The following is a 12,363-nucleotide window of genomic DNA, read 5'->3' as shown; positions in this document are numbered from 1 at the left end:
ATTTTTAGTTTAAAAAATGTATAATATAAAAAGTTTGATTTACAATATTATAATAAAAAACTTTTTATTTTGATTTTTTAAACTTAAAGATAATCAAGAGAATATATGCTTCACAGTGTTTTCATAATTTTATGGAAAAATACATATCTTCAAATATTTATATAGATAAGACTTCAATTTTACATATAATAAACAAGTCAGTGAAGATGTGCATTAATACTCTCAGAAAAATTGCATCACAACACATATTCTCTAAATAATGTTTTTTTTTTTTTTACTTCTGAACACAAACAGTATAAAGATATCAATGATTTTTGTCATAATCTATACTTACTCTAGGCAAAAAATAAAGAAGTGGGGCTAAGAAAAATAATACGATCAAAATCAATGAACTTGATATTAAATTTGTGACCTGGAAAATAAAATAAATATTTCAGTATAAATAAATTTATGTATAAAATACTCTTACTTATGAAATAAAACGTAGCTCCAACATGCTTTTTAATTTTATTTTTATATAGTAAATTATCAACACAAAATAAAAATTTTAAACTGTACATACAAGTTAGTAAGATATTTTCTTTTAATAACTCTTTTATTGTTAGAAAAGTGATTTTTAACTGGTGTACTTTGAAAATTTTTGAAGATCATTAAATAAATTATTTTCAAAAGAAGCCCAAAGACAATAAGTGTACTGTACATGTCAAAATTAAAACCTTTTTAAATTGATTATATGAGTTTTTCATTGTTATAATAAATAAATGTATACATAATGTAATGAAAAATATGCATTCATAAGCAAAATTATGTGCATAACACAGAGTTATTTCATTTAAAATGAAATTTTCTTTAAATCAAAAATGTATCTTTAATAGTCCATATTTAGTTTAAATTATTTTAACTTAGAAATAACAAGACATTGGGCAGGTTTCTAAAGGCAATTATCATGCCATTTTTAAATGACATCAAGACTTAACTGGTTAATTGTTAATGACTTAATGTTAATTATTTTTCTTATGTAAATGAAAATTATTAATTTAAATAACTATTGTTGTAACCTGCTGCTATTTTAAGGAACAACAATACTGTTTTATTTAATTTACAAAAAATATAGACAAAAGAATTATGTCAAGGAATATTTACAAACACAACTTTAAATCATGTGATATTTTCCTTGGAAATTTGTGCCACTGAAATTTAATTATAGGTTCAAGTGTGCCATGAGATAAAAAAAGATGAAAAACACTGTGTTAGAAGAATGAATTCATTAAACTTAGAATATAGATTGTACATAATTTTACTAACAGACTGAAATGTATTAAACTTAACTGTGATAATGAATTAAATCAACAGTTTTAAATGACATTCTACTATTTACTACTCAGTACTTTTTGAAAATTTTAATTTTAGGTTTAATAAACAATATATAAAAATTTACATATAAAATTTGAGAAAATTTGATGCAATACTTGAAAATTCTGCATTGTAATCTTCATATGATCAATAAAATAATTTTAAAATAAATTATTGAACATGAAAAATTTTATTACGAGTTTGATTAGTTCACTAAAATACTTTATAATTTGTTTATTTATTTATTTTGTCAATATATAGAGTTATTACAAATGAATCATCAAATTTCAAGCAACTGTATTTCCAACAATAATTCAGATTTAACAATAAGTGATATATTAAAAGAACTAGAAACTGTCAAAGTTTGTTATAGGACTATAGACGTTACACATGTGTTCTTTTGGTAACACATCATATGTCCAAGCAGAAGTCCAGTTTGCCGTATGCATTGCAGCATGTTTTCCTAGATGGTCATAATTGCAATAGTAATGTGGTCCTGGAGATCTGCCAAAGATGTGAGTAATAGGTGATACATAAACTGCGTCCTTTACATACTCCAACAGGAAAAAAAAAAAATGCACACAATGTGAGGTTCAGAGATCTGGGTACCACACTCATTATTGCAATGCCCAATCCAGCAATGTGGATGTTCTGCATTCAAGTATTGAGTCATCTCAGTATGCTAATGAAGTGGAGCCCGATACTGCTGGGAGAGAAAGTCATTGAAAATGCCTTCTACTGCTTAGCACCTGGTGTGTTGCAAGGAAATTCCCATGTGTTTTTCAAATTTGGAGAGTTTTTCTGCTAGAAAAAAGTGTGAAAGGTTTTGTATTACTTATTTTAAGTAGTTCTAGCTTTTCGTGCATGGAAGTGTTTTTCTTTCATTTCATGTCTGGCATGGATGACCTGGCTCAATACTTTGGATGTTACAGGACTTTAAAACATTGATGATTCATTTGCAATAACCCTGTATTTTATATTTTTAATATAATTATGTATTTTTTTGACTAGACTGTGTCTTGCAAATATGTAAACATTTCAATTTTAAATTATAATAAACGTAATAACAATAAATATAACCAATAATTGACTAACTTGAGTTTTCCCTCCAGTTTTCTCTTGTAATAAACTTCTTGATAATGAAGCTGAACAAGGATAACAACGAAAAAAGGAAGAAAAGATATTGGCTGAACCAAGGGCAAGAAACTCCTAAAAAAAATCTTTGTCAATATTTAAAATTTTACCAGAATATAAGTTATTTGATATATACATATATAAATTTTAAATCATTATATATATATATATATATATATATAAATAATGATGATTCAAAATTCATCTTTTCATTTTTAAAAAATTAAATTGTTAAGAAATAAAAAACATGCTATAATTAAAATAATGAATTTATATAATTTCAATAAAGTTAGAAATGAAAATAAAGTTAATCATTAAATTATAGTGTATTACTTTGTGGTGTACATACAAGTGGTACCATACGGTCTGCGAACGAAAGTACAGAAAGACTCTACAACAATTATACAGACGTTCAAAGTCCCTTTATTTCACTTTGTACAAATAAGTTTTATCAGGAATCCCAACTGGTTATATAAAACCTTTAGATTCGGCGCGGCTTTCACAAAACTCCTGGTACCAAACAAGGCATGAAATGACTGTTCCCCGATCGCGCGACAATAAAATTTTGGAGAAAACGCGTAACTAACCTAACTTAATTCTAACTTAAATCTAACTTAATACTAAAGGAAAAATGAGGGAGATAGGAAAGTGGGAAGAAATGAGAATTGAAAAGTTTCTTCACCCGGGATTTTTCTATTTTCAGGACGACACGCACTTTGGGGATGGTCTCGGTTCTGTTATCGACTTCCGTCTTTCGGATTCTCTCCTCTATATCGTTATTTGAGACTTACGTTCTCTTACTCGGTCCCTGTCTGGACAGCCTCGAACTTCTATCTCGATCAACTTCTTTTCGAGCTCCTCACACGTCTGATCTCCTCCGTGTCTCGTCCAAAAGTGATCTATATTCGGGCGCTATTCACCCGGCCGCACCTTCTATTGTTCCGTGTTCAGATTCTTAGAACCGCTCATTCCACCCCAAGGCAATAACTGTCTTTGAAAGTTTAGGAAAAGAGAAGACAAAGAAACAAAGGAAAGACTAAGACTAACTAAAATTAACAAATATAAGTATATTATTATGGCCGACGGCCACAACTTATTAAGATTTGTTCCTTTTATGAAAAGAATGTGTTTTTAATTGCCTTTCTTCTTAAGATTTTCTTTATATCAAATAAGTTTTAGGAAATGTAATATGTTTCATTCTACATTGACTTCTGGATCTAACTCCTTGTCTCCTGTCTTTTTCTTCTATTTTTTCTTTCAGGATTAGACAGCAAGTATTTAAAAATGACGAGAAGATTAGAAATCTCACCTTAATCTTAGATTTTGGTCCACCAGGGTACGTTGTATGATGACATCACAATATTTGTCCAGTTAGATTGTACAACATGAAAATATAAAAAATTTGAACATCTTGTAAAGCTTTTTTGTTTTGTTCTTTCTTTCCCTTTGTTGATTATGTGGTTGTATTAAAGCTATTCTTTGATCATTGATTTTTAGTATGTCAGTTCTTGAAAAAACTTTCAAACAAGATACTAACTGAACAAAAAGTCTCCCAAAATCCTATACTAAAATCAGTTAATTATAATATGATAAGCATATTATAATTAACTGATATTATAATCATCTCAAAGATAAAAATATCAATCATTACTGTTCAAAACATTCTAACTGTTGACTTGTTAAATATATATTTTTGTTGTTATCTCCTCCAATAGATTTATTAAAATTTTATACTAAAACAAAAATGTTGTAAACTAAAAATACAAATTTACATTTATGATAAATAGTCCCTTAATGATAAAACTCAACTCACAACAGTCAGATCTTTTGTTGGAGACTACTATTACAGCCTAGAGTTTTTGTTCCCTCTGTTTAACTCTTGTTCTCTAGTTTAACTTCAGTCAGAACTGCCTTAATAATCACATTTATGTAAGTAAAATTTCAATTAATAAAGATAAAAATCTCCTGACTCCTGTAGTAGTCTGCGATAAAAGGTCTGCTGCAAGTTGAAGATTTTGTCAGTAATAAATTATTTCATCAGAAATGTGAACTTATATTTTATAATTTACAAAACTTTTGTTCTAGAATTAAGGATAACAAAATCAGTTTTTACACTTTTTTACAATTTTATGAGAATTTTTACTTAGAGTTCTTCACAAAATGAAAATTTTCTGTAAGTCCACAATTCACATTCTTGTTCAACACATAATACATGCTTGTTTGTTATTTCTATTAATAAACACTTGCCGCATGTGCATCTAATGTTCTTCCCACGAGGTGCTAGCGATGAGGATGTAGTCTAAGTATGAAAAACAAAAGTTTAAGCCTTGCAGAACTTCATGCATGAATCGTTGGAATGATTGGGCTGCGTTACAGAGACCAAAAGAGAGGAAAACAAATTCAAATAGCCCAAATGGCATTGTAATGGCTGTCTTTGGCACATCATCTGGGTTAACTGGTATATGATGGAAGGTCCTAACCAAATCGATCTTAGAAAATACTTGGGCTCCGTGTAAATTTTGATCAAAATCGTGGATGTGTGGCATTGGATAGTGATCGAGAACAGTTATCCTATTCAGTGCATGATAGTCTCAAGTAGGTCTCCAATCATTATGGCCCTTCGGCACCATATGGAGGGGAGAAACCCAGTTGGACTTTGATGGTCTGCATATACCTAGTTCCATCATGTGCTGGAATTCTTGCTTTGTTACTTGCAGTTGAGCCGGGTGCAATTTACAAGGTTTAGCAAATACAGGTGGACCGTGTGTCTCGATATAATGCACTGTGTTGTGCCTCACCTTATCTGAAAAAGGCCAAGGACGAGTGAGATGTGGAAAGTCCTTGAGGATATCCTACATTGGGGAATTGCTAATTACAGTTTTGACTGAAGTATGTGGTCTTGTATAATATCTTCCTTGTGTAGTAAGGGAAGTCAGGGGGTCAACCAGTAATCTGTTTCTGATGTCAAGAATGAGTCCAAAGTTAACCAAAAAGTCTGCACTGATTATAGGCTTCTGCACATCAGCTATGGTGAATTCCCATCTGAAAAACGTCTTAAGTTGAAATCAAGTTCTAGCACTTTTGTTCCATACATCAAGATTTTAGAGTCGTTAGCAGCATACAATTCAACCTTTGTAGACTGATTCTTAGTGCGGTTGGGAATGATTGATAAATCTGCTCCAGAATCAATTATGAAATTTAGGCCAGTTTTGTTGTCATACACAAATAAACAGCTACATTTAGGAGCCAGGCTGGACCCACAGGCCGTTACTGCGGCTCACTGTGCTCGTTTCCCTGATCAGCAGTTTGGTCAAAGGAACACAGCGAACGACATTTCCTAGCAGCTGATCCAAACTTATCGTGGTAGTAACAATATCCCTGACGACTGAGGCTTCTTCCCCAAGAGCGTGAACTAAAGCGGTACCTTGAATTTGGGTCATGTTGGTTTCTCTCTCTACTACGATAATGGGGGTGAGTAGTATGCGATACATTAAGTTCTGCAACCTTCCATGTGAGTTCTAAAATCTGCAGTTCAAGATTTTTGATTATGGGATTTTCAGCTTCTAAGTTGACGCCAGCCAGTTGGGTTGATTCTATAAGTTCAGCAACCTTGTCAGCAAGGATGGCTAACTTGTCTAGTTCATCACTGCTAAGAGCCAGAACTGTCTGAATATTTTTGGGGAAACATTGTTTAAGGAATGAATATTTTTATGTTATTCTTATTCTCTATTATACCACAAACACTTCTAATAATTTTTTTTTATATGGCAACACTGAAAATGTAAGGAAAAACAACTTTCTACTACAAAAAGAGAACTGATAGAGGTTCTTATTAAAGTATAGCACCATTGCCCATTGATGAAAACAAAAATTTTAAAATTATATATAAAGTATTCTTGTCATTTAGAAGCACTAGTGGCTGTTAAGGGTAGTCTTACAAAATACTAATTTTCATTTTTAATTTTTTAAACTTTATTATATTGAAATTTTTATATGCAAAAATTACTTTTTATTTTAAAATACATAATACGTTCTATAAACAACTGCATTTATTAAAACAAAAATTAAGAAATTATCAATTTTTTGCATAATTTCTAATAATTTGACAAGGTACTGTATATGACAATAAACTTTTTAACAACAAAAAACTGCACTTGTGGATTGTACACTACAGAAGATTATAGACAAGAAATTAGGATTGCTTATATATTTTCGTATTTTTTAAAACTTGTTAAATGACTAAAAAAAACAAAACAGTAAAAGTTCATATTTTTAATAGAATTTCCTAACTAGATAACATAATTGTTTTGTATATTTAAATATGAAAAAATTTTCAAGAAATACCTGAGAAGGATCAATTTCATATTCATGTTTTCTGGCAAATATTTTTCCCAAAGAAAAGGTAATAGCATATACAATAATGCCAATTATTAAGCCATCAATAATCAAATAGGGCATGAATTCTAATCTGGGAACTGAAGGTCCAGGAAGACTATAATAGAAAATATTTTTATATTTTATATAAACAATAAGATTTTAAATTTAATTATAATAAATATAATAATTATTATTTTTATTAATATTAGAAAAAAATATTAATGCAATGCTTAAGGAAGTTCCCCTGATATAAAATTCAAACAAATTATTTTTTCTGGTGCAAAATTTTTAAGACTTCTAAACTTTGAGTGCTTTTGAAAACTTAACTTCAGAAAAATCAGAGGAGGAACATGTTTTATTTTAATTGGTTCTGAGGATAAGTAAGTAATCTGAAAGAGTAACTTGAATTGAAAATATGTGGTGTAAATGCCATAATAAAAACAACATAACAGAAAATACATAGGAATTATTTTTATTGGCCTTCAAAGTACTCTCCATAAGACACAATGTTTGTAAAGCTTCTGGAAGCAGTTGGAAAAGTCTTGTTTTGGAACTACCTTAAGAACTGCTGTCACACAAGCCCAAATCACAGAGATGCCTACAAAACATGCTGGCAAGGACCTTTTCAAGGCAAGAAAAATCAAAAACATACCAAACTATTGGAGTCTTCATTTGGAATCAATTTTATTTTTATTGTCAATTTTTATTTACTTAATGACAACTTCAAGACAAAGGGAAAAAACTCTGTAGGCACAATATCAGGCAATACAGCAGATAATCCAAAAGTGTCACACCACTCTAAACCAAGAACTGACACATAAGGAACTTACAGTGCACTGGTGCAATGTTGTGCAGCAAAACACCTTCCAGTCTCATAGAACTCTGGCTGTATGTGCCAGATACATTTCAAAAAATGTTTCAGAACTTTCATGTTGTACCATTTGTTCTAATGCTTTATAATGCAACCTCTCACACAGACTGTGCTTGAAAGACTATGGCAGAAGCCCACTTGCAGACAAGCATATTCTACATTAGAAGGCACTTTAAATAGTGAGAAATATTTATACCTAACAATTTCAGTCTTGCTGTTTAAAAGTGTTACTTTTCTAATCTTAATTTTAACTGCATTGCAGATGGTTATTGCATATATTTTAAGAATGCAATATATTATATATAATATAATTAAATTTAGGATTCAAAATTTTGTCTTTTTCATATTACTATTTATAGGTCATGGAGTACTCTGCACCTCTGCTCCAACCTAGTAACTAATTCCCGCCATGTGCCATCTTGTGCCAACACTGCTAAACAGTGTAATGCTGTTAAAAGCATTTTATGGTATCATGAGATGCAATGGCCAAACAAGCAGGATTGATCATGGTCTTGGAAAATGACACTGCACTGTTTAACAGTGCTCTTGCAGGAGAGTGCATGTACCAAACTGCTTTCATAGAATTGTCTTTATTTTGTATACTGGTTTGATCAGCACTGGTTTTAATTTTAAAAAATTAGTTTTAATTGTGTATAATAATTTATATGATTACTAAGATATTTAATATTTAATAAACTTATTTAATTAACTTATTTAATAAAACTCAAGACTTTTTCTTTTTGTTGAAACTGTGTCTTTATTTTATATTTTTTTACCAACTCGATGAAGTGATGTTCTGAAACACTATACTTTCTGTACATCCATTTATTTAATTCTACATCTTGTTTACATTCATCTTTTAATACAAGTTATTAAGGTATGTAAAATGCTATTTTATAATGTTCACAAAAAAAGATTAAATAATTTAATAGTGTAAAATTTACAGAAAATAGATGAATTGGAATTTTAGATGATATTTAATGTAATTAAAAAAAAAACAGAAAAAATAGTTAGCATAAAGTTTTACACCAAAATTTGTCAAAACTTCTAAGAAAATTTTAATAATGTTTGTGCAATAATGTAACCACAGTATGTATTTTAGTAAACTGATGGGTGAAGAACACAAAATGCATATTGATGGATGAATGTAAACAAGATATAAAAATCAATAATTAGATGTACCGATACAGAGAGTCTAGTGTCTCAGAATATCCCTTCATCATAAGATGAAAAAGAAAAATCAAAACATTATTATTTTATATTTATATTATTATATAAAAGTATATTATATATTATTATTTATATTATTTTATATTTGTGATTTTAGTTTTTATTTTTCTTCTGGTGCTGCAGTTCTGCAGTGCTTATCACAAGCTACCAATGTTCATACTATGCATGAATATATATAGTAGAATCTCATTTTAATAGATCACAAAGCAATGGATTTCTCAGAAAAATGGATTTCATCCCTAGATCCCACAAATCAATGTAATTTTACTTCCTTTTATGGAACGTTTTAGTAGATTCATAATTTGGAATATCACCATCTATTTTAAATTTCATGTTTTTTAACATTTAGTTAATATTTGGATGTTTCTAGGAATTTGTAAAGTTCAATGATGCACTTGTTACATCTGAGATATGTACAGTACAATTTAAAAATTGTACAAAAAGCGTCAACAGACTAATATAATTGAGGGGAAGATGCCTGGTAAACATTCTGATGCTGGTCCAAGTGCAGAGCCAAAATTTAGCAAGGCCATCAAGTCTTTCCAAGTCATGAAAACATTCCTGAAGAATTCCAGCATAAATGAACAGGCAGTACATGACATTGCTAATATCAAATGGTTGTCATATTAAATAGGCAGAAAAGAGGCATCAGAACAAATCAAGAAAGATGAGTTTATTAACAAATCATGAAGTCAAGTGAAGTGCTAATGAGCATATGTAATTTGCTTCTTTTTGGGCATACAGTATATACAGTTTTCATGATCTTTGTCATATGTATGTATGACAAAGTCAATGGGGGTTAAAAACTGGAATTGTTTTGAACAACAGATTCTCAGAACAATGGATGGTTTTTGGCAGCTTGAGCAATCTGTTAAAATGAGATTCTACTGTGTAATCAAAATTTTATGCATAGTATGTGTGATATCATAGCACTTTTTCACCTGTGTATGCCTGAAAATGTCTCATTAACCTCTTCAAAACCAACTCAGCCCCCTTCAACTCATCCATTGTTAAAATTTTATTGATTAATTCAGTACCACAGTTCATCATTGTTATATGACATATCACATAAAATAACAGGTTGAGTAATCTCCAGCAATTAAAGAATGAGTAAGAATTAAGATACTCTCCCAAACTCTTAAACTTTTGAATGAAACATCATCAGTATTATTCTCTTCTCTAACTGCACTTTATAAAAACAACTAAACCTCAAACAAAACCTTTTAATATGCAGCCATTTTATTATCTATTCGAACGCTTTTGGTCATTTTTAATGACCTTCTTCAAGAACAAAACTCGAATGCTTCTGATTTGTATACATCAAATTTGTTTTAGAACATTTTTAAATTTAAACTTTCTAATTTTTAAATTAGAACTTTATCAGCATTATTTGATATACTTATTACAAGTATAATAAACCCCACATTGGGACAATATTGTATGGTGATGGATACAATCCAACACGTCTGACTTAAAATAAACTACTCATCAAAAATTTGTGGAGATCTGAAGCAAAGTTAAACTTGAAGAAGCAGGCAGGTGTTTTTGTACTCTGAACAATCCACTTTTCCCATTCACTTTAGCCTACTAGCATAAAATTATACTTCTATTCACTTTTGGACAATAACTTTTTCCTCATACAAGTAGTTCAGAGGTTTTGTTCAGATCTGTATAGTGACAATTTATATTATTTCGAAGTGAATAATTAATTGTTCTCTTGGCTCCAGTGCCTAGCATGTTATCCACTCAGCTATTGCCATTCTGAAGAGACATAAAATTTCCAATGACTTATAAGCTAAACACTCAATTTTCAGAAGTCCATTTTTCAAAAATGCTTGAGAAGTGGGTCCTATTATTTGGACAAGAAACTGTTTGTGTTTAGGCTACAGGCTCACCAAGTTTCATTTGAATGTTTGACCCTCTCCTTGTTAGTAATTGTTAGTGTTATTCTTGTTTTTCTTTGGAGTTGCTCAAGATCTGTGCATGTCCAGTGTATAACTCCAAAAGAATAAGTGAGTACAGGGACAACCGAGTTTTGTGATGGTGTAGTAAGTATAGATGATAAAGTCATTCATTTCTGATGTCCATTTCACCTGTTATGAATTACCTGCCTTACTGGTCTATGGCTGGATTGCCTCAGAAACATCAAGGTTAGGTCAGTTTCCCACAACTGGTGTGGACATTGCACTAGCCATACTTGCACCAGTGCTGCTTTTACCACTGGTGTCCAAAGGAGACTGTGACACATTTTTCAAATGTGAGCCTCTGCCTAACTCACGAGCGTGGACCTTGTTAACCCAGACATCATCGAAGCTGGTATTATTCTTGGATCATGTTATCACTATGGTTAAGTCTCCACAGATGTGGTTCTGTCATTCTTGGTTTCATTTCTCCCCATAGAGCTCATTGGCATGAGCAATCCTACCAGGAACAAATGCTCCAGCCAGCATAGCTCTGTGGTTCATCACAATTACTGAGTCATCTCACTACAACTAGATGTTGATTGGTGAGACAGTTGTTGTTCTGTATATCATTTAAAAAAATATAGATCACTATAGCAATACTTTCATTATATCTTTCTTATCATTAGCATATTCATATTTATATTTTCTACATTATATATTTTTTAAAATTCTGACTATAATAGCCAATTTGTTATTGATGACAAGAATAGATATATTAAAACCATTAAATTGAGTAAAACCATTTATTTTTGAAATGAGAATAAATTTGTGAAAACTGTATTTTATATATGTTTTTTTGTGCATAACATAGAATACAGAAATAATGAATAAATTGTTTAAATCTATTATAAGTTATATTTTAATAAGCAATTATACATGCAATATATTTTACACTTACCCTGATGGAATAGTTTCTACAACTTTTACATGATATTTAGTATTAAAGTTCCCATAATAAGAAGCAAGTGTTCCTACAATTACCTAAAATGAAATAATTTTATAAGAAAATATTTATATTTTGAATTATAAACAGATATTATATAAACAAACAAAAATTGTTCAAATGGTTTAATAATATATTTTATACTTACAACAACAAGATCAATTGGAAAAGGCATTATCATTTTATGTTGAAATCTATCATTAATGTGATCTTTTACAACTGCCAAGGTAAAAAGGGAAATTGCTGATATTGACAGGGTTACTAAATTTGTACGCTTCAAATCATTAAAGATATCAATATATGTCTGTAATAATATTAATTATAAATTAATTTAATTATTTGATACTGCATTTAAAAATTGATTTTTTTTTATTCACAAATTTATTATTTATTTATTGTATTTTTAAAATTAGAATTAATAATCAATGCTACTTAAACAGTAATATAAATTATCTATTACTGTTTGATACGGTGCTAAGAGTATCACAATT

At 29.9% G+C, this 12,363-nt stretch overlaps 1 protein-coding gene across 3 annotated transcripts in view; it reads right to left on the bottom strand.

Annotated features, from left to right (window-relative positions):
* Positions 1-12,363, bottom strand: part of LOC136979164 (sulfate transporter-like) — an 83,905-nt gene that overhangs the window by 11,158 nt on the left and 60,384 nt on the right. For all 3 annotated transcript variants that reach the window (XM_067275093.1, XM_067275100.1, XM_067275107.1), the window contains exons 7-11: positions 12,021-12,176; positions 11,828-11,910; positions 6,832-6,979; positions 2,449-2,562; positions 335-412 (exon numbers count right to left, since the gene is read on the bottom strand). In XM_067275093.1, coding sequence (XP_067131194.1) covers positions 335-412; positions 2,449-2,562; positions 6,832-6,979; positions 11,828-11,910; positions 12,021-12,176 — 579 coding nt within the window. The remainder of the gene's footprint in view (positions 1-334; positions 413-2,448; positions 2,563-6,831; positions 6,980-11,827; positions 11,911-12,020; positions 12,177-12,363) is intronic.

Source organism: Centruroides vittatus, unplaced genomic scaffold, assembly GCF_030686945.1.
Source record: "Centruroides vittatus isolate TY-2023 unplaced genomic scaffold, ASM3068694v2 contig_1154, whole genome shotgun sequence".
Lineage (NCBI taxonomy): Eukaryota > Metazoa > Arthropoda > Arachnida > Scorpiones > Buthidae > Centruroides > Centruroides vittatus.
The sequence above is the reverse complement of the archived record's forward strand: the minus strand, read 5'-3'. Positions and strand labels throughout refer to the sequence as shown.